Source organism: Bos taurus, chromosome 5 (assembly GCF_002263795.3).
Source record: "Bos taurus isolate L1 Dominette 01449 registration number 42190680 breed Hereford chromosome 5, ARS-UCD2.0, whole genome shotgun sequence".
Lineage (NCBI taxonomy): Eukaryota > Metazoa > Chordata > Mammalia > Artiodactyla > Bovidae > Bos > Bos taurus.
In genome coordinates, this window is record NC_037332.1 from 10073912 (window position 1) to 10097767 (window position 23856).

The 23856-nt window shown below is 37.7% G+C and overlaps 1 protein-coding gene across 3 annotated transcripts in view; it reads left to right on the top strand.

Annotated features, from left to right (window-relative positions):
- The window catches only part of PTPRQ (protein tyrosine phosphatase receptor type Q), a 231550-nt gene that overhangs the window by 54461 nt on the left and 153233 nt on the right, over window positions 1-23856 (top strand). For all 3 annotated transcript variants that reach the window (XM_059886458.1, XM_059886459.1, NM_001192555.2), the window contains exons 17-19: window positions 7105-7225; window positions 18814-18974; window positions 19950-20095. In XM_059886458.1, coding sequence (XP_059742441.1) covers window positions 7105-7225; window positions 18814-18974; window positions 19950-20095 — 428 coding nt within the window. The remainder of the gene's footprint in view (window positions 1-7104; window positions 7226-18813; window positions 18975-19949; window positions 20096-23856) is intronic.

Here is a 23856-nt window from a genome sequence, read left to right on the forward strand (position 1 = left end):
TTTCATTATTTTTTTTTAACTTTTTGTGTTTGAGGTCTCCTTTTCCCAGTCTTCAAGGTTGACTTCTTTCTTCCTTTTGGTTTCTGCCCTCCCAAGGTTGGTCCAGTGGTTTGTGTAGGGTGAGATTTGTGCTGAGATTTTGTTTGTTTGTTTGTTTTTCCTCTGGTGGGCAAGGCTGAGTGAGGTGGTAATCCTGTCTTCTAATGATTGGGTTTGTATTTTTGTTTTGTTTGTCCTTTAGATGAGGTGCCCTGCACAGGGTGCTACTGGTGGTTGGGTAATGCCGGGTCTTGTATTCAAGTGGTTTCCTTTGTGTGAGTTCTCACTATTTGATACTCCTTAGGGTTAGTTCCAGAGAAGGCAATGGCACCCCACTCCAGTACTCTTGCCTGGAAAATCCCATGGACGGAGGACCCTGGTGGGCTGCAGTCCATGGGGTTGCTAAGAGTTGGACACGACTGAGCGACTTCACTTTCACTTTTCACTTGCATGCATTGAAGGAAATGGCAACCCACTCCAGTGTTCTTGCCTGGAAAATCCCAGGGACGGGGGAGCCTGGTGGGCTGCTGTCTATGGGGTCACACAGAGTCGGACACGACTGAAGCAACTTAGCAGCAGCAGCAGCAGCAGCAGGGTTAGTTCTCTGGTAGTCTAGGGTCTTGGAGTCAGTGCTCCCACTCCAAAGGCTCAGGGCTTGATCTCTGGTCAGGAACGAAGATCCCACAAGTGGTTTGTTATGGCATTAAGTGAGATTAAAACAAATATCCAAAAATGAGAAACCAAAGTGAACCCCAGGAAAATGACAGTTACAAAATCAGCCAAATAATACTTAAAATAATGGAATATACACATAAACCCAAGTCAAATAGTAGATTGACCCAGCGAACAAAGGAAATAAAAAATTATATTTACCTGTTAAGAACAAAACTAACTAAAGCACAAACTGGAAAACAAAACTAAAGCAAGGTGTCAAGTGGGGAATAAAGCAATGAAAACAAAACTAACAAATATGTTGAGAGGAAAGGAAAGAAAGAAAAGAAAGAATAGATATGCAAAGTTAAATAGAGGGACATAAAGAAGATTTATATACATTAAAGATTAACTGCAAGGGGAAAAGAGCAGTAGGAAAGGCAAACAAAGAAATAAATGTAGAAAAAATATAATAGGTTTAAAAAATTAAAAATTAAAATTATAAAAAAGAAGAAGAAAGAAAAAAGAAAAATTCCATAGAACTGCAAAAGTCCAACGTGGAGGCAGAAGTTTATAACAACAATAAGAAGTGTGACTGAATATACACATATACATATATACCCATAAGCAAAATCAAAACAGTCCAACAAAAATAAAGTACAATAGATTGACCTGGCGAACAAATGAAAGCAAAAGTTATATCTACCAGAACAAAACTAACTGAAGCACAAACTGGAAAACAAAACTAAAGCAAGGTGCCAATTGAGGAATAAAGCAATGAAAATAAAACTAACAAATATGAGAGGAAAGGAAAGAAAGAATAGATATGAAAAGTTAAATAGAGATAGATAAAGATTTGTATACATTAAAGATTAACTGCAAGGGGAAAAGAACAGTAGAAAAAGCAAACAAAGGAATAAATGTAGAAAAAATAAAATAGGTTTAAAAAATTAAAAATTAAAATTAAAAAAGAGAAAAAAATTCCACAGAACTGCAAAAGCCCAATGTAGGGGCAGAGGTTTATAACAACTAAAAAATGTGTCTGAGAAGAAAAAAAAAAGCTCAAAAGCTTAATTAGATTTCATATTGCCAATAAAATCAACAACTACAACGGGGAGGGGGGAGGAAAAAAAAAAGAAAAATTCCAAAAGAATCTACAGAACAAGTCAAAACATAAGAATAATAAATGCTTTTCTTGAGTCACTGCTGTCAGAGTCCTTCACCTCGCTGGGAGTCACAGTTCATCTTACCTCCCTAGGATGCCCTCCAATACTGTGCTGATCTCTGGACCTGCTATGGGGGCAGCTCAGATTCTAATCTGGTCCGACTTCTGTGTGTTCTTGCCTCCAGTGTCCACAGCTATCAGAGCTAGCGTGTTTTCTTTTGTGGGAGCTCTCAGTGACCTTTTATATATTCCGTAGACACAGAGTTTGCCAGTTGACCATGTGGATTTAGTCTGCACCTTGTATAGCTGTTGGGAACGTTTTGGGTCTTCTTCCTTAGCCACACTGCCCCTGGGTTTCAATTGTGGTTTTATTTCCACCTCTACATGTGGGTCGTCTACAAGGGTTTAGCTCCTGAGGCTTTCCTGGAGAGCTTGGGTTTGCCCCGTGAGGGCCAGGTGTGGAGGTGGTGCAGCTGCTTGGGTCGCAGGGGCTCTGGCAGCACCAGATACTCAGGGGGTTGGCGGCTAAGGCAGCAGGGAATACAGTGCTCTAGAAGGGTATGGCAACCAGTATTGGCCAATACGCTCCAGTATTCCTGCCTGGAGAACCCCCTCTCTGACAGAAGAGCCTGGCAGGCCACAGCCTACAGTGTTGCAAAGCGTCGGACATGAATGAAGCAACCCTGTGTGCATAGAGGCAAGACTCTTTTTTTGCCTGTGGCAGCTTTGCCCAAGTGAGAGTTGAGTGTGAAGGTGGTGCAGCTGCTTGGCTTGCAGGGACCCAGGTGATGCCACGTGTGCAGGGACACAGACTGCCTCTGCTGCAGGAGTTATGGCCCTGTCAGCATCTTTTTTCAAGCTTCTTGTAGCCGGTGATCAGAAGGCCTCTTTGGTCAGTGTTTCTCCGTACCTCCACCTGTTCAGGCACTTGGAGGGTTCCCTTGCCTGGGGTCCTTCTCTGTTGTTAGACGTGCCGGGCACATAGAGAGGCCCCCCTGGCTGGGGTCCTACTCTGTAGATCAGTGCATCAGGCACTTAAAGGAGCACACTTGGTGGGGTCCTACTCCATAGTTCAGGGGATCAGGCGTTTGATGGGCCAGCCTCTCTATTGTTCAGCTGCTGATGCTGTTGTGTGGGGGGAGAGGCCATGGTGATGACTCCACCTCCTACATGTGACTCAGCAGTATTGCTTTGCTTCCAAAGCTGCCTGGCTTTCCTCCACAGACATTTCCCACCACGGTCTTCTCCCTCACATCCCCTCGATCCGTCTCTCTGCAGTCAACAGCAGCCCTCGTCCTGGGATTGCTCCACAGTCCCTAAACTCCAACTCCCAGCCGCTGTGCCTTCCAGGAGACCAGCATTCCTATAAGGGGTGTATGGCTGCCACAGATCAGCTGTTTCACTCTCAGCCTTAAATGTTTCTCCTCTGACTCAGACAATTGTCCTGCTGTGGGGATTGGACCCTGGCTTCAGTTCCCCCACCAGCTGAGGGCAGATCCAGTCCTTCTCACACTCCTGCTTTTCCCCCTAGTTCCTTCTCCCTACCAAGTTTTGCATGGTTCTATATGTTTTTTTCCACTGGTCGGGTACTCCTGTCCGCTCTCTGCTGGTGTTCTACATGGACTTCTGTGTCTGACCGTGTGTTCCTGATGTATCCATGGAGAGAGTTGTACTCCACGTCCACCTACTCCTCCGCCATCTTGTTCTCTCCTTAAGTTGCTTTTTAATCTGTTGCTTTTAAAAGCAAAAACATCCCAGGAGAACAGAACTCATAACCTTCATCCTGAGCCAGGTATATTACATACATGTGTCATTTCATGCCCAGGGAGACCTTTACAGAGTCCAAGCTCGTTCTGCTCACCACACAATAAGTCAATGAATCCGAAACAAGGTGTTGGGATCAGGAAGGGCCTGTAGCATTTTTTTATGTTATTAAGATTAGCTTGCTAATGAGTTCAGGCTATTTACCAGACTTCTCTCCATAATTTGCCAAGATGCTATTCCTGAATGTTAATAGCCTTCATTTTCAACTTTTAAGCTCACCTTTCCTCACTTGGATAAAACCAACTTTACTATTGAGACCACTTTACAATGCTACTTCACCAAGTTGTAGGCATATTATCATGCTAAAAAGAAAATTACTTTTGAGAGATGCATTTTGGATTTGGAGTTGCCTTTTATGTTTTCTACATTGTATATTTTGAGAATATTCTTCTTCTTCTGCAAAAGTCAGTCCCATTGCCAGGAGGAGGAGTTCTGGATGTAACATGTGTTCGTAGAATATCTTTTTTCACCCTCTCAAGCTTTCCCCATCTTCCCATTGAACTGTGCTTTATGGATGTTCAGATTACAGTCATTCACCAGGCGCCCCAGTTTCTGTCTTCTCATGGGTTAGTCTTCCTTAGTTATTGCCTCTGCTTCCTATGCTTGTTTCTTCAGCAGAACTTACCTGTCCAAATTTTCATTTTTTCATAATTAGATTTTTCTTGCTCTCAAAGTGAAAATTTACCAAATAAATGAATTTTCCCTGTGGGACAGTGGTTAAAGGCTAGGGTAGAAGGTTAGATCGTCTTCTGTCTTAGATAATGTCTCAGAAAGATGTACTAGATCATTTTAGCAATGCCCTACTAGATAGAGTACCCACTTCTTAATTTCTAATCTAAATAGCCCATGTAGTAAGAATTTGAGGTTGTTTCTGAAGGAACCTAGACCAGTAGACAACATATGTTATTATTTTGAGCAGTCAGAGTTTATTACTGCTCATGTCAATAGTTTCAAATTATACCTGGGCTATTCAAAATATGAAGTTATGGTAAACATCCATCTAAGTCCTTGGCTCAGTCATTGACATAGTTGCTAACAAACAGGGTAAAGAACAAAACCCCCTTATAGAAAAATTACAGCAAACCTAAAATGGATAAAGGCCTCAGAAGTTTTGCTTTTTGTTGGGTATTAGGAACTCCTTATCTTCTTTAGAAGAGATCTAAATTTGACAAATATGTAGACAAATAATTTTGATAATTATAATTACTGGTAGAAGTGTTCATCAGGACAAAAATAAGAATTTTAGCTACTCTGAGTGTCCAGGAAAATGTAGCAGATTAAGTTATGTTTAAGCTCTGACCTGAAGCAAGATGAGTAGAGGGAGGGTTAGGGATAGGAATGATCATGCCAAGCAGAGAAAGTAAAAGCCTTATGAAGACCCTTCTTATCTATACTCATATCTCTGTCATGATGAGTTGGATAGATTGCAAAAGACATTGCATTTATTTATTCTAGTTTTTCCAATTTCATTTTTTAAAATTGCAGTTCTGAAGTGAAAGTGAAAGTCACTCAGTTGTGTCCAACTTTCCATGGTATTCTCCAGACCAGAATACTGGAGTGGGTAGCCTGTCCCTTTTCCAGGAAATCTTCCTAACCCAGTGTTTGAACCCAGGTCTCCCACATTGCAGGCAGATTCTTTAACAGCTGAGCCACAAGGGAAGCCCAAGAATACTGGAGTGGATAGCCTATCCCTTCTCCAGCAGATCTTCCCAACCCAGGAATTGAACCGGGGTCTCCTGCATTGCAGGCAGATTCTTCACCAACTGAGCTATTTCTGAAGAGTGTAAAAGTAATTTTGACAAATGTTAAAATGGTTAAAACTTTGTCTGATATAGTAGATATGCAGTATTTTACTTAAAAAGGCATTTAATCACACTTTTTTAGTAATAAAAAGTTTGACATAAAAAAGAAACTACTCAAGAATATATGGAAGATTAAATATAAAACACCAAGAGCTGATATTCCACTTAAACATCTTAAAGCATAAAGCATATTATCAAAGAGAAATGCTTAGTTACAACATACAGTGTTCTGTATAAGTGCTAGTTTTGATTAAAATTCTTTTTTCCCAATAATAAACAAAAGTTTTGCAGTGATATTTAGAAAAATATCACAGTTTTTTGTTTTCACAAATGAAAGAATTTCCTCAGTTAGAGGTAATTCATATCTTGGGAAACAAACACCTCCAATGTGATATATGGATTCTGTGATAATCAGGTTTGATAGCATCTTTATTGTGGTGCCAGTGAGAATATCAACGGAAAATATAAATACAGCTGCTACTGTTATTTTGTGGAACTTATTTCATAAAGCTTTTCTCTGCTCAATAAACTCTTTTTTGAAGAATTGTTATTATCAGAATAACAATATCAAACAATATCAAAACACACATGTATGTGTACACATGCACTATAGTTGCGATTATCCCAAAAGTTAGAAGGAAAATATAATAATTCAAGCAGCATCTTCAAATCACTGGAAAAAAGTGTTCTGCACAATACTAATCTATAAATTAAAACTGTTTAAAGAAATCTGAACTAATCCTCAGAATTTCTACTAGGTGTGAGTTCAGTTTCCATGTATAACTAAAACAGTGATCAAAATTGTAATAATTTATACCCCTTTACATGAAAAAAATGTTAATATTTTAAAATATTACTCTGCTATTATGTAGCAACTGAGAACTTGCATTCTAAATGTTTTATCTAAGTTGAAATATATACTTGATAATTAGTTTACAGTATTTTTTAGTGTTTAATGTATTTTTTAAATGCAGAATGGCTGAAATATTTGAATCCTTACACTATGATAGCACAATTAGAAATAGACCCTAAAATGTCTATATACTTGTTTATGTGCTACATTGGCATTTCCTTTGTCAACCATTCAATTTTGAAGATTTAGTGAACACATTTTGATGCTATTTTGCAGTTTAATGACACACATGAAATTGAGGAGTATAGTTTTCATTGTGAGGTCGGTCAGTTGCTTTCACAATGCTATGCTTATCACTTTACCACTTCTTGGATGTGTGATTTTTTCCCCCGGTTCTTTTTATTGTTTTGGGAGCTCTTTTATTGTATATTTACTCACCCCAGTAGTTTTATTTTTATTAGAGGATGATAATTTACCAAGATGTCCTTGAATGGTAGGTGAATCACAGTGTCATAACCCTTGTTCTTTTTTTCTCATGAAATATTTTTTTCCATTGAATCACAGAAACAGATGTTCTAACACCACCATGCAAAATCTTTTATCATCTCATTTTGAAAGTAAACAGCCTCTCCAGCCCATGGAGAAAGGCCCTGTACCCAATTCATTTACCAGAAAGTTCAAAATAAAAATTCTGTGCATTTCTATTTTAGCTGCTGCTTATGTATGTTTAATAAAATATTAATACATTATCTTATACCCTAACTTTTCAGCTCCTGATTCTCCCCCACAAGACTTCTCTGTAAAACAGTTGTCTGGTGTCATGGTGAAGTTGTCATGGCAACCACCCCTGGAGCCAAATGGAATTATCCTCTATTACACAGTTTATGTCTGGTAAGAATTTTTTTTCTTTTCTGGAAATAGTTCTGAGAACAAGTATTAATCTGTAACATAATAGGAATGCAGTTTTAAAATTTCAGATTGTGAAGCTACATTAGAAATCTGATTATTAATAGGCTAGTTTATATGCTTTTATTAAGAAACAACTTTTTCCCATATTAGGTGGAGGTCCAAGCATAGTCAAATAATGTGAATTTTGTAATCAAAACAAAATAAATGTATTATGTATAATTACATTAGAATCCTGCTCTTCAGCATCATGGACTGCTCATGTGACTCCAACTATAATTATATGTGAAAAGCTTTTAGAATATTACTCCAGTATTCTCTATGCCACTCTCCTTTTAAGTTTCCTTGAGCAGAATATTTTAAACTAAAATTTAACTAAAAGATATTTCTCCAGAACTCTATTATTTAAGGTCAATTGTCCATTGAAATGTAAGCAGTGTATTTATTTTTTACTGATCACCTTTATCCTACTTGCCTATTTATGAGTCAGTTGTGAAAAAAGACATAATCCTATAGTGCTTCTCATTGATTAACAACATGGTATTAATATATTGCTTCATGGAAACTCAATAGATTAGAAGCCTCACTTTGATCGACTATAAATCCTGGTATAAGGATTCACAAGTGATATAACATATTTCCTAATGTGTTAAATATTTCAACTTTGAAAATGCAATTTACATAATGCTTTATATAGACATTTCTTTTATATTTCTTACTCAGAAGGTCCGGCATTGAGTGAAAGGCTATGTATGATGTTTTTAAGAAGTCTACTCTTCTCTTTCCTAAATGAAGACTTCCCCCCACCCCAGTCCCTCTTTAAACCCTTTGCATACTGCTCCTTAGGATTACCCTTCCTGTATTCTTCATTGCCTGATTCCAAGTCCTTTTGCTTTGGCAAAATTAGGAGTGGCATGAGGGATGATAATGGGAGGAGAGCAGTGAGACAAGGTAACCATTCCCCTCTATTACCCGACTCCATTTATCAGTTCAGGGTTTCATTTCTTCATTCAGTAACATTGATAGAGGAGCTATGTACCTGTGAACAAGACACACATAAGACCCCTGCCCTCAAGGAGCTTACATTCTAAAGAGATAATTGGGTTATATACCCATAAATAAACAAAAGAGAAGGAATCAGGGGAAAGAGGGTTACTTTTGATAGGATGCTTCTAAAAGAATATATGGCCAAAGAAAAGGCCAAAAGAATAGATGGCCTTTACTTGTGATCTGAACAAGAAGGAGCTTCTTGTCAGGTCTGGATCTGCAGGAGGAAGGAATATCAAGTGCATAGGCTCTGTGAGGAAACACATATGTTTTGAAAACCATAGAAAAGGTGAGTGTTGCCACAGATGGAGAGACAGAGGAGAGTTATACTGGAGAGTAGGAGGCTGGCAAAGGTCAGGAGCTAAGCCATCATAAGGATTTGTTTTCATTTCAGTTGTAATGGGAATTATTAAAGTACAGTTATTAAAGCATTATTCAAGCACTTTGGGTACTTTATGCAGAAAGAATTGTAGGGGGGAAAATGCTAGCAGGAATATTAGGTGGGAGCTTATTTTAGTAATCTGGGCTATAGATGATCCTGGGATGGAGGAGAGAAGTGGCAGCTTTTTATTACACTTAGGAAGAAAAGTTGCTTGGACCCAGTGATGGATTGATTGGCTGTGGGAATGAAAAGAAAGAGAAATCAATGGAATCAATGATGACTTCTGGATTTTTGAATCAAAGGTAATGACTCAGAGATTTATGACACTGTTTTGCTGAGTTAGAAAAAAAATTGACAGTGAAAAAAGTTAATGAGAATCAAGACTTTTCTGGTTGGGTTTCCGGTCCTACTCTGATAAACGGTATCATTACTCTGTATAGTGATCATGCTGTGTGAGTTCAACTCCCCCGCAGTCCTTTTTTCTCTCTTCTTTCAGGCGGTGTCCCATTTCTGTCTCACTTCCTAAAATGGACTGTAGGTATAGGAGAGACCGCGGAAAGTAGCATGAGGGGATCTCAAGTTTGGGATATCGTGACTCATCTCATTTGACTGTTGGGAACCATTCTGGGACCCACACCCACCCCCTCACACCCACCCCCCCACACCCCCACACCCCCTCCCGCCCCCCCCACCCCCGCCATCATAGCTTCCAGTTTCAAGGTTTTTATTTTCTGTTTTAGCCTTGATCCAACCTCAGATTTATTCTAGTACTCTGGATCTCTTAGCATGTCTGTCTCAAGGCTCAGGTAGCTATATGCTCTCTGTTGTTTTCTCTGAACGGATCTGTAGTGTGCAGGACTGGAAGGTGGCTTCTGCACCTTTCCTTAGCTCCAGTGGTCTGCTGGAAGAGCCCTTAGATCTTACCAGACATAAGTATTGATAATCACTGGACCTAACTACTTAACTAGACATGAGTAATGCCATACTGAAGACAGATTTTCTAAGAGGTTTACCATTTTCCTCTCTATCCTAAGAAGGAGAAGCTCTATGCTGGCACTTCCTTCACAAACTATTCATTTGTCTTCACCACCTACCCTCAGCTTATCTTCCCTGGTGGCTCAGGTAGTAAAGAAGCTGCCTGCAATGCAGGAGGTCCACGTTCAATCTTGGGTCAGGAGGATCCCCTGGAGAATGGAATGGCTACCCACTCCAGTATACTTGCCTGGAAAATCCCCATGCACAGAGGAGCCTGGCAGGCTATAGCCCATGGAGTCACAGAGTCAGACACGACTATAGCAACTAACATTTTCACTTTCACCTTCAACTTAAGATCCCAGGACAGCTTTGTCCTGTTCTTTTTCTCACCTTTTCTTAGTAGTGCAAAACTTTTTCTTTTTGACTGCTGAAAGCTTTCTTTTTGCATGTAATTCTTCCTTTCTACACCATGAATTATTATAAAACTTTATGGCCTATATTCGTGCTGGACTGACTCTTACTGTGGAAAGAGAACATAGGAAACGCTTTTTCCTCAATAGAACTTGGCTATATTTCTCTTTCTCTCTCTCTCACACACCACACATAGGGAGGAGGCGAGTGTGAAAGAAGAGGCAGAGAGATGAAGATCCTATCTGCTCCAAGATCTGGTTTGTTCATCGCTGTGTTGGAACAGGAAACTACCTGGCTCATAATTGAAACTAAATCATCTGCTGAATGGATGACTGAATGCAGAGTATATTTTAAGAGTTAAAAATTTAGTAGAGACTTACTATCTTTTCATTTCCGGCATAAAAGCAGTGATGCTTTTCCAAACAGTGGACACCTTCTGTTGACCAGAGTTAGGTCTTATAAAGAAACAACAAAAAAGGAAAAACATCTTAACATGTTTAAGAATATCATCTGTAATAGACTGACAGATATAAATGGTAATGAAGTATATAAGAGATATTTTTAAATTTCCAGCATCTTCTTACCTAAGCTGGAAGCTTTAGCCTCTGTAGTTAAAAGGGATATCATGATCCAGGGTCCTTTTTTATCACTATTACTAATCAGTAATGGTTTTGGGGGGCTTACGTGATGGCTCAGACAGTAAAGCGTCTGCCTGCAGTGTGGGAGACCCGGGTTCCTATCTCTGGGTTGGGAAGATCCCTTGGAGAAGGAAATGGCAACCCACTCCAGTATTCTTGGCTGAAAAATCCCATGGATGGAGGAGCCTGGTAGGCAACAGACCATGGTTTTGCAAAGAATCAGACATGACTGAACGACTTCAGTTTCTTTCTTTAATGGTTTTTTGGAACTCTTGCCATATCAGTTTAATTGGGGAGAATAGGAGGCATGTATCATGATACCATGCAGCACATTCTGAGTGGAGAGACATAGGTCCGAATGGTGACTCTGCCACTAAGTTATCTGTGGGGTTCTCTTAAAGCACTGTGTAAGTGGTCTCTATTTTTATTAGCAGAGTTCCTGTTTCAGGGGTTCACATTTCTCTCACAATACTCAATTTCCATTATTTTCGTTCTTTCACTAACTGCCAAATTCTTTTTAAAAAACAACATCTTTCTGAAGGAAGCAAGCTGTTCCATCTCATGAGTTATGAAGAATGTTCAAGTAGATTTTTGTGTTGAAGCATATGATGAAGACTGAGGAGCCAATTGGAAGGCAGTGATATAGTCCCCACATGAGCAGGTGAAAGCCTGGTTTAGGACAATGTTGAAAAGCGCTAATACAAATGCGGAGATTGATGCTTCACAGAAATCTCTAATGACAGCACTCAGAGACCATTACAGAATCTGACAAGTGATTATGGAAGAAAACAGGAAGAGGCTGAACGCCCTAAGAGGCTTTAGCCTGGATAACTGGGAACTTGCTCCAACACTAGGGCTTCCCAGGCGGCGCTGGTGGTAAAGAATCCACCTGCCAATGCAGGAAACTCAGGAGAAGTTCAGCCCCTGGGTTGGGAAGATCCCCTAGAGTAGAAAATGGCACCCCGCTCCAGTATTCTTGCCTGGAAAATTAAAAAACATCATCTTTGGATATTTGCTATTTTCAGTGTGTCTGCAAATTGCAGGTTACCTACTCTATTTGTTATACTGGTGACTTCTTTCTTTGTCATGAGTATGTCTTTACAAAATAGCTCATGAGGGTTATTGTGCAATCATTTTATAACCGCTACTATGTGAGCCATATTTGATTTGTAGATGGTGTGTTCAGAAATCTTCTTTAACACATTACATTTAAAAATAATGTGTTCTTCTAGAGTTTGCTTTGTAAAATAATTTTTGTCACCTAAGTAACACTTTTCCCTCAGTTATACTGGTAAATTATGTTTATACATTTTCAAATGAGAAACAGTCCTTTCATTCCTAGGGCAGCCACCACTAGATAAACGCATTTCTACTAGAGCCCTCTGCTGCTGCTGCTGCTGCTAAGTCGCTTCAGTTGTGTCCGACTCTGTGCAACCCCATAGATGGCAGCCCGCCAGGCTCTGCCATCCCTGGGATTCTCCAGGCAAGAACACTGGAGTGGGTTGCCATTTCCTTCTCCAATGTATGAAAGTGAAAAGAGAAAGTGAAGTCGCTCAGTCGTGTCCAACTCTAGCGACCCCATGGACTGCAGCCCACCAGGCTCCACCACCCATGGGATTTTCCAGGCAAGAGTACTGGAGTGGGGTGCCGTTGCCTTCTCCGAGACCCCTCTAAGTGTATTCTTTTAATATACTTTGGATTGAAGTGTGGTGTTATAGTAAACTGATTTATACAACGTGTTTATTTTATAGTTGAATTCAACTTGGGTTTGTTTAGCAATTTTATTTCTATAATGTCAGTAAATTTTAACAGTAGTTTTCTTCCTTGTTCATAAAACTTTTAAGTGAATGGTCCATAAGATACAGCTAAAAGACTGGAATGTAAATGATGTTGAAAATTCTAGCTTATACACAGACCTTGGCTTTTAAACTCTGTGGGGAGATAAAAAATATATAGAACCTTAAAATGGTTGTAGACTAATTAGAGATAAAATAAGCCCATGTGAAATAATTTAAAAATACTTGCTGAGCAATATATAAGGAAGTCAAAACAGTTTTACTGTAGATTTTTATTAAATGTTACTGGTGATTTCCCCTGTAACATAAAAGCTTACTTTTGGAAATGGCTTTTGTTACGCTAAAAAGGTATGTTTAGCCCTATTTCTTCCAGTTTTCGGAAAGATTTTCACTCTATTAAAACTGCCTAATGGTTTCAATGTGTGATATAGATCAATAATCAGAGTGGGAAGGGGGCCATTTCAAATTTCCTGAGTTTATCTTACATTTGAAATGAAGGTGGTAAAGACAGATTAGTTTAGGGGAACATCTCAGAGTGGGAAGGGTCTATGGAGGCGTGGAGGTAGCGTGAGTAGGCTGTGTCAAGAGGTAGATGCGTGGCATTGTAAAAATGAAACAGTGGAGCTGGATTAGGGTGGTGGGAGACACAGAGATGGAAGGAGTGGTTAGCACAAGAGGTAGATGCGTGGCATTGTAAAAATGAAACAGTGGAGCTGGATTAGGGTGGTGGGAGATACAGAGATGGAAGGAGTGGTTAGCACAAGGGTGCTTTTGATCATTTGACTTCTTGAGTTTTTTAGTGGGATGTTAAGAGCTCTGTCCTAGTTCTTTTTTATTAATCATTTTCATGAATGAATGAGATGAAGCTTGGTTACCAAGGTGACGAGCAGGCTAGCAGTAGGCCACTCGTGCTTCGCTGGACCAACAAACTGTTAATAAATTCTAAACAGAATTGTGTAGTATTTTTAAATGAGTAGGTATCTAGTGAAACTTCAGCTTCCTTTGTTTCTTACAAAAATCAGAATACTTTTGCCATGTTCCTCATGAAAAAAAATCAGCTGGAGTTGAAGAAAGGCTGTCTTTAGGTGGAGCATTTGCTCTGCAGTTTAACTTAGTTCCCATCACACTCTTTTTTTTTTTTTTCCCAATTTATTTATTTTAATTGGAGGCTAATTACTTTACAATATTGTGGTGGTTTTTGCCATACATTGACATGAATCAGCCATGGTTGTACACGCGTCCCCCATCCTCGACCCCCTCCCACCTCCCTCCCCATCCGGGTCCCAGTGCACTGGCTTTGAGTGCCCTGTCTCATGCATGGAACCTGGACTGGTGATCTGTTTCACATATGGTAATAGACATGTTTCAATGCTACTCTCTCAAGTCATCCCACCCTCACCTTCTTCCACAGAGTCCGAAAGTCTGTTCTTTACATCTGTGTCTCTCTTGCTGTCTAACATACAGTGTCATCATTAACATCTTTCTAAATTCCTTATATATACATTAATATACCCTATCGGTGTTTGTCTTTCTGACCACAATCTTTTATTCTCTTTTAAATTCATTTAGTCATTTATTTCACCTGTGTGGATCTTGAGTTTTAATACCTTCAGGGCTCTTTTCATCACATTGGTGAAATGTACAAAGCTAGGAAAGCTTGTGATTGGGGAACAAAACATCTTGGAGAGCTAAAGAGAAGGACTTGAGAGATACTGTAGTAGTTAATATTTGGGGACAAATGTTGTGTTTTGTATCTTCCCTATATATCCTTATTTGTTTTTCACAACAGTTGGGAAAATAGGAAATTTTGTTTAAATCTTTCCATATGGTGTTGGTGTTCGTGATTTCTCATAGGTAATTGTTGTTTGGCATAGTCTTGATGTGATAAGAAATGAGCAAAGGAATTGGTAAAGCAGAGCAAAGAAACTGCTCTTAAACTCTAGAATTTCCTTTATGCCCTGATGTTAAAATGTGGCCTGTCCTTTGAAAAGAAGTGTAAATTAACTAGGAAATAACTTTGTCTTAAATCTCCATTAATTTCATCTCAAGACATTTTCTTGTTACCAATGAGTGCAGATGAATATAAATTTATTCAGAATAATTTTATATTTATTCAGAATAATTTCAGTCATTAAAGTCTTTTGATTTCTCATTCAAAAAGGCTTTAAAAATGTTCTAATTTATTTTCTAGTTTATAGAATTAAATCAGTAAAACGATAGCACTCAACACTCTCAAGAGTTTTTTTTGTTTTTTTTTTTCCCTCAGTGTAATAATCTGCACTGTGTGAGAGGTTTGGCTGATTTTCTGAGTATTGTGTGCCATTTATGTTCCTTCCATCTCCATGCAGTTTATGACTTTGGATACCTAAGAGTTAGACCTGCTCTGTCAAAGGGCCTTTTCCTCTCCCCATCTCACTCAACTCCCTCTTCTCTCAAATCTTACAAACTCGCTCTCTAGTGAACATTTTCTGCAGCTCTGGAGGCTATGATTTATTCTCCTTTTCTACTCTTTGTTCCCAATTAATTTCTTCACTCATCCCTTTCTCTTTTTTCTTTGCTTTTAGCTAATAGGGGGAAAACTATTGTTATTAATGAATTTGTTGTTTAATTATTTACTGCTTTGTCTATTTGGAGGGTAGGGCCTGTGCCTTTCTCATTTGCACCTAACATCTTTCCTGACATAAAATAGGTGCTCAGTAAATTTTGTTGAATGTTGATTGTATATACACCATTACTAAATATAGAAAGGATAGGGAATATGTGATTCCCCTTATGAAGATATCTCTTCTTTGGGAACACTATCTAAAAGAAAAATGTCTCCCTAACTCCTCAACATATGCTGTTTTCCATTTAAGGGACTAAAAGTATATAAAAGGAAATTGTAAATAAATTATTCCAAAATTAGGACTGTAAATGACCAATAAGAAGATAATTCTTTTTCACTCATGGTCACAGATGTTCAAATTAAATGTTTCTGGTAAATTGAACTTGCAGAAATTAAGATTACTAGCCAGACTAGTGGTGAGTTTGCACACTTGTTGCTGTGACTCCAAATCATAATGATTTATCATTAAAAATTAAAAAAAAAAAACCCATCTGGTTCAATCACATATTTGGAATTTAGCCTGTAGAAATAAAAGTACTGTTATGGAAAGATAATAATGATTGCTGCATCATTGTTAGTAATAACTAAAGAAAAAAGGAGAGAAACAGCCTAAATGTTAACTTATAGAGGGAAGGCTGAAGAACTATGATATATCCAAATTAAGCAACTTAGAAAAAAATAATGATGTAGATTATTGTTCTTAACATAAGTGAAAAGTCAAGATATAAAATGCTGTTGTTTAGTCACCAAATTGACTCTTTGCAACCCCATGGACTATAGCCCATCAGGCTCCTCTGTCCATGGTATTTCCCAGGAAAGTATACTGGAGTGGGCTGACATTTGCTTCTCCAGTGGATCTTCCTAACCCAGGGATTGAACCCACGTCTCCTGCATTGGCAGGCAGATTCTTTACCACTGAGCCACCAGGAAAGCCTTATATAAAACATACTTTTATAAATGGAAATAAAATATTTTTAAACTAATAAGAAGAAAACAGATTTTTACACTAAACCAGTTAAAACCAGGAGAAAAAACTGATTGTAGCAGCATCAAAGTTGCGTTTCTCATGCATGGGAGGGAGTGACCCTCTGAACTGTAAGATCGTCCATGAGATGGCTGTTCAGAGAGCAGAGAGCTCAGGCTTCGGCCCAGAGGTTTCTGTGTGTTTCCTCCAGTCTGGCAACAGCCTAAGAGCAAAGAGGGTGAAGTCAGATCCTCGGGGAAAGTGTCAATTTTCTCTCCTTTTCCTACTCCTGGTTCTCAGTTTAATAGCAAGCCATTTCTTATGAACTTAAGATGCATTCTGAACTTGTATCAGAAGTTGAAGCTCCCGTTGAAGTTTATGCTCAGATATTTTTCTACCATAGTTATTCAAATATCAGCCACAATTAACTCCAAAAGGAAACAAACAAGCCCCAAACAGACAAGACTTATCAGTACATGAAACATTTTTGTTAGCATGGTTTTGTCTCTGGAGATAAATTAGAGTAGTTGTGTATACTATATTTGTATATGCTAAATGAGATGGACTATTGACTTTGTTATTCAGATAATTTATAAAGACTACCTTCTTTTTGCTGAAATACCCAGATATTTAAGACAAAATTTATGTTTGACCTGCATTTTCCAAGTAATTGCCTTGATTCTGTATTATCTATGGAACAAAACTGGGTTTTCCTTATTGTGGTGGTTTAGTTGCCAAGTTGTGTCCAACTCTTGAGACCCCATGGACCATAGGCCACCAGACTCCTCTGCCCATGGGATTTCCCAGGCCAGAATATGGGAATGGGTTGCCATTTCTTTCTCCAGGGGATCTCCCCAACCCAGGGATCAAACCCAAATCTCCTGCATTGCTGGAGGATTCTTTACTGATGGAGCCACCAGGGAAGTCCTTTATATATTATAGGCAGATACTTATCTAAAATGTTTTGCTGTGAAGATCAGTGCAAGAAGATAGTCACACAGGGCAGCAGATATTATTAAAAATATGCTGGAAGAGAAATTTTTGAAATAGACAATGCAATTAGGTTGCTTTAGCTAATTTCATAGCTTTAGAGATCTGAACTGGATTAGCTATATCGTGATTTTCTAATGATCCAAGAGTCTGGAATTGGGTAAAGTTTCTATAACAAGGCATCTTTCTCAGACTAATAGCCTAACAGCTATAGCATTAAGTTTTAAAAGATATTCTGTAGTCTCAGCAAAGTCAAAGAGAGAACTCAGTTCTCCCTATGGCTTCTGGAAAAGGATGATGAAACTGTTTCAAATCACTGAATAGCCTGGCTAATCCTGCCTGTCTCCAGTTGCATATTCTGAATCCATAATTCTCACTATGGTAAGCTTTCCAACTATTTTCAGATAACCATACTTGTATTTAGAGTGAGTTGATGCTTTTGTAATGGTAAAACTATGGCTGAAATGTATCTCTTTGTGTATACCCTTAATTCACTTAAAATCTTTTATTCCACTTAATGATTCAGGATTCATATATTTTAGTGGTAGAGAAACAAAAGAGTTTTATGTTCAGAGGGAATATCCATTTACCTCTTGGATGCCATGTGTTTCTAAAGAAGAAAAAAGACATTACATTACATGAGATATGTATCTTTTCTGTGATGTTAATCATATTTCTTTATCTAAATCCTTTAGTAATTAATTGTATTGCTCTTAAAAATATGAATTTGTTTTTAAAGTGCACAGTTTTCAGTACTGTTACATACGTATTCTTTAGCTTAGATTCTAATCTGCACCCAGTTCTATGGAATCTGAAGTAACATATCTGAAATGAACTGTAGTACCATGTTGCTTAGCAACAGTATGCTCTTTAGACATTTCCCCCTCTCCTGGGACTTTGGTACTTACTTGAAGAGTGTGAATCAGTATTTACTTTCTTTACCAAAGTAATATTTGAGATACATTTAAGATTTTAGCTGAGTAAGAGATAGAAGCTCTACTTTTTTGTTTTCTTGTTATGTTTTACATCCATTATTTTAAATCTTGCTTCTAATTAAAGAATAACCCATACTCATTATTTTAGATATAGCTATTCAGATATTTTTTATTTGTTTATTTGAATTGGGTCTGAAATCAATGTTATTGTTATACAATATTTATAAAATGGATTTGATAAATATGCTGTATGAATAAGATTATGCCTACACTTGAAAAGAACAAATATTTGAACACTAAAACACTGGTATGAAAAGGATGCTATAATTACTTTGAATATACAAAATTCCTAGAGATCTATTAAAATCAGTCTAAGCTGAATATACTTGAAAGCAAAAGAAGCTTATGTATTGAATTATTCTGAAATTCAGTTCTTTTCAGCATTTCAGGATAAGTACTCTTGCCTGGAAAATCCCGTGGACGGAGGAACCTGGTAGGCTCCAGTCCATGGGGTCACTAAGAGTTGGGCACGACTGAGCGAATTCACTTTCACTTTTCACTTTCATGCATTGAAGAAGGAACTGGCAACCCACTCCAGTGTTCTTGCCTGGAGAATCCCAGAGACAGAGGAGCCTAGTGGGCTGCATCTCTGGGGTTGCACAGAGTCAGACATGACTGAAGCGACTTAGCAGCAGCAGCAGCATCTTTATTCTATCAGTCTGGATTAATAAATATGCATAAATATTGCTTATTTTTAATGTACTTGTGCTGAAAATGTATATATAATGTTTAAAGGTCCATTGTACAGATAATTTTTTTTTTCCTTTTAGGGACAGATCATCATTAAAAACTGTTAATGTAACTGAAACATCATTAGAGTTTTCAGATTTGGACCACAATGTTGAATATAATGCTTATGTAACAGCTAGTACCAGATTTGGTGATGGGGAAAAGAGAAGCAATATCATCAACTTCCGAACACCCGAGGGAGGTAAGTTCTTATGAATATAGCCCAAGTAAAAGAATATTCTATTCAGAAAAAACGCATTAAATATAAAGATGTCTTATTAAGCCTAATATCTGTCATAAGTTACACACAAAATTGCTTTGTGGTCCCTCTAGCTGTGTGAGTTTGGGAAAGTTAGGTAATCTCTCTGTGCCTCAACTTCCCATTTGTATGGATACGGTGTATCACCTACCTTAGGGTCCTTTTGAGGAGTAAATGAATTTATATTTGTGAATGCGCTCAGCACAAAACCCAATACTTAGCATGTAGTGTGCTTTTTATTTTTTTATTAATTTCTTATTTACTTTATCTTCGGCCGTGCAGGGTCTTCACTGCTGTGCTGGGCTTTCTCTGGTTGCAGGGAGTGGAGGCCCCGCTCCCTCCACACAGTTCTCAGTGTGGAGCTTGGGTTCTAGGGCACAGGCTCCGCAGACGTGGTGCATGGTCTTAGTTACCCCGCAACGCGTGGAAGCTTCCTGGACCAGGGATTGAACCATGTCCTCTGCATTGCCAGGCAAATTCTTAACCACTGGACCACCAGGGAGGTCCTAGGGTTTTGTTTTTTTTTTTCATGAAGCAAAATAAAATGCATGAAGTCAGCTCTGTGCCTTTGTCCTCTATTATTCAGCTTCAAAATGCTGAGTTAAATTAGAATTTCATAGTATGCATTCTGCATTGGAAACTTGTCATATGTTTTTTTCAAATCCAAAGCACTGGCCTGATTTAGAACTGGGATACTGTTTTACAAATAAGAAATCCATTTGTCCTCTGCTTGGATATTCCTGTGGTAGAGTGTTAATGGGGATGGCCCAATGAGCCTTACAGATTTCATTTCTGACTTCTAATTAGATATTCTTAATTTTTAACAGTCATAACTTAGGCACAGGTAACATTTAGAACAGTTCAGACATTATTTGGAGACACAGGTACACTTTTGTGTTCAACTGTTTGTTTTTTTAGCACCAAGTGATCCTCCCAAAGATGTTCAGTATTCAAACCTCAGTTCTTCATCAATACTTCTTTTTTGGACACCTCCTTCAAAACCTAATGGGATTATACAATATTATTCTGTTTATTACAGAAATACTTCAGGTACTTTCATCCAGGTAAGACCTGAGTTTTCTCCTGTTTATTTATTTACATCTCTCAGCTCTGTTGATAAAGACTTGGCATAGTAGAAAACGTCTCTTATCTTACGTTGAGAATTATATATAGACATTTTATAAAACTCCTATTGATGTAGAAAAATGTGGTGGAGAAATAAATACATTTTAATCTGTCTGTCTATGCGTGCAGACATGCACTCAAACACACACACACGTCTCTGGATCAGCTTCAAATGTGTTACCGACAATGAAGCTGACACATTTTAAGCATTCTGTATATAAATGTGGCTCTCAGTGCTATTTCTCCAGAGAATTGATGGTTTCACTTACCCTCAGTTGTTTTTCAGCTAAAAAAAATTTCCCTTTGTTTGCATATAATAGTTTTCATGCTTGGATGTGTTTGTGTATTTTTCTTCAAGTCTAAAATTTTTCCATTGTTAGTATGAGGGGGTCATCCTCATCATCATCATTGTTATCACTTAGTATCAGATGTAATGAAAGTACCAAAATGTGCTTATTAAACTTGTGATATGCAAGGTTATAGGATTGCATAATTTTAGATGGATACGTTCTGAAATATGAACAACAATAGTTATTAAAATAGCTAAAGTGCCTTTCATTTAGAGAAATATTTTTAGTTCTTCAACCAGATTCCTTTACTTCTCCAAACTATTTCACAGAACTCTAACATTTGAAAAGAATAAAACTCTGGACAGTTGTGATTGAATCAGGAATTGGAGAGTTGGAATATAATTTGGAAAACACTGATATAGAAGAAATAATGGCCATTTACAGAATATGTACCTTACTACTAGGAACTGTTGACTGAATGTTAATTATTACTCTGACCACTATTAAGTCATTGTATCCTTTTTAGTAGAAGAATAGAGAGGAGTCTTATTAATTCTAAGTTGCCTAATTCAATTTGTGATTAATAACCCAAGTTTAGCCAAAGAGTTAGTTCTTGTGAGCAGAAGCCTCTCTAAAGTATGACTTGCTTTAGTGCAGTTTAGGCTAGTGAAGAGTCAGAGCAGAATTCTGCGCGCTGTCTTAGGCCTTACCCAGCAGTGAGTAAAAGACAGTCCAGAGGTTGGTTGAATTTTAATATTCTGCTCCAGGCCCTGTAAGAGTGAGGTTGCATAAGAAAGGACAATCTGTTTATTTAACTCTGTACATCAAACAATTTTTTGCTGCTTCTTTTTGTTCTGCTCTATTTGGGGAAGGAAAATTAATGTGCATTTTTACCCAGTTTGTTTATAAATTTAATAATTTGTCATTATGTCATCAGGCCATTCAAATTGCAGATTTTTTTTCATGCATTTAACCAATATTCAGTATTCCAAATTCAGTAGTTCTGAACCTTTAGCAAAGGTTTTGTCTCCACTACAGTTCACTTCACGCTCGTGTCTGATTCTGTTTTGGCTCTCTTTGTCCACATCCTAAGTAATCAAGGGCAAAAGTTTAACTATAATTTCAAGGTGATTTTATGAACTTTCTTATTCAAACCTGAGCATATAATATGATCCCATTTGCAGTTCATCTGTCTTAGAAAATGTAATTTTTTATTAAGTTATCTTAAGAATGCTTTTAAGTATGACAGCTGCAAGAAGGCACAGGCTAATGATGTTAAAACATTTCTCATATTCCTTGAAGTTCATCTGTGCTTTATTTCTAAAATTAGTTAAATATAGTATAAAAATCTTCACTACTTAATTTTCTATTTTGGATTGGTAGTAGAAGAAATCATCAAAATGAAAATTATATAGCAGGATAGATGTATGGCTATTTTCTTCCTTCTCTTTCTTCTTCCCATAGACCTTTGTAGTATCCCTTATGCATGACACATCATAGTACTTCCTATTCCTGGTGTCTGCTACTTGTCTTAGCTCCCTCATCCCATAGCAGATAATGTGAAGAAAAGGATTGTGTGTGACTCTTGTCTTTCCATCCCCTGATATCCTCTGCTACTATATCATAATGCTCAATAAACGTTTAATCAGAGAACATAAAAATAATTATAGCAGATCAACGTTATTTTCAGTAATTAGTTATGATTTGGAGCATGTAAGTTGGTTGTGATCTGTCCTTCAGACTTTGTGGAGTTTAAGCTCCTTGCTACTACATGGCAATCCATCTTGTACCTCCTCCAGTTGTGGCCCATTGGGTTTCATATTAACTCTTATCCATTTTAACATTTACCCACTTTTGTCCCCTCAGTGTGCCTGACACAGTGTCTTTTATTAAAAAGTGTTAAATAAGTACTGATTTGATTAATCAACTTTGAGAAGTTTTTACTAAATACCTTCTGACTGTATTTATATTCTCAAAGAATAAGCCTTAATTAGATAATTTGAACCACAAGACTTTTTTTTCCCCCTCAAAATAAATAGATGAATGGGATAATCATTTGGATAACTGATCTGGTTCTAAATGTGTTTACATGTCTGTGCATGTTTACTCACACTCAGCATGAATAAATTCTGGGTGATTCAGAGTAATTTGTTACTTAATTGTCATCAGGCTCATATGTAATCAGAGTAAATTTTATAGCAAAAAAAATAGAAAGGCTCCATTAGTATTTTAAGAGATAAATTATATAAGCCAGTTATGCCATCTGTAAAGTATATGTGTTGGAAGATATTAAAGTTCCCAGATCACATTTTTTGTGAGATTAATAATGTCTTATCTTGTCTATTCGGAGAAGGCAATGGCACCCCACTCCAGTACTCTTGCCCGGAAAATCCATGGACGGAGGAGCCTAGTAGGCTGCAGTCCATGGGGTCGCTAAGAGTCGGACACGACTGAGCGACTTCACTTTCACTTTTTACTTTCATGCATTGGAGAAGGAAATGGCAACCCACTCCAGTATTCTTGTCTGGAGAATCTCAGGGATAGAGAAGCCTAATGGGCTGCTGTCTATGGAGTCACACAGAGTCGGACACGACTGAAGCAACGTAGCAGCAGCAGCAGCATCTTGTCTATTACTTAATAAGTCACCACAAAATTGAAGTAGATTTCATGACACTCACTGCCCCACATACTGTCAAAGAACCACAAAATTTTGCAGAATTTAGTTTGTTGATACATCACAGAACCATGCTAACTATAAATTTTAGTCAAATTGATTATCCTATGTTATTAGTTCAAATTAGCCTTTTACTATTTATTACTTTTCTTTTATCATGTGCCAGAGATGGTGTTGCTTTATTTGCCTCATATAGTCTAATCTTCAGAAGCCCTCTGTGAAGGCTTTTGAAGAGGTTCTTCCCATTTTACAGTTAGAGGATGAGAAGTTTTGTGATCAGATGATTTATCCAGGACTTCTGTCCAAATTGAATACAGGTCTTTGGACTCTAAGGACTTTGTGCAGATTGGAATGATTCAGATTTCTCTGTATATAAATATATTACTATAAAATTATTCATACTTAATTCATATTTAATTACATGACTTTTTAAAAAGTCTATTTTTCTTTATTTAGAATTGATTTTGACCATGTTTTGTATTTAAAATTTGGTGAAGGAGGCAATGATTACAATTCCTTGATTATCATAAAATGGCTTGGAACAAATATAACTAGGAGTCAGGCAAGAGAATTAAAAATTTTTTTTTTTAGCTCATGTGAGAGTGTATCCAGTGCTTTCCTATTTCTCTACATGAGAGTAGAAAAAGAAAGGAAAGGAAAAAGAAAAGAAAAGGAAATGAAAAAGAAAAGAAAAAGAAATTGTAACCATTTGAACTCATAGAGGTGAAGACTTTCA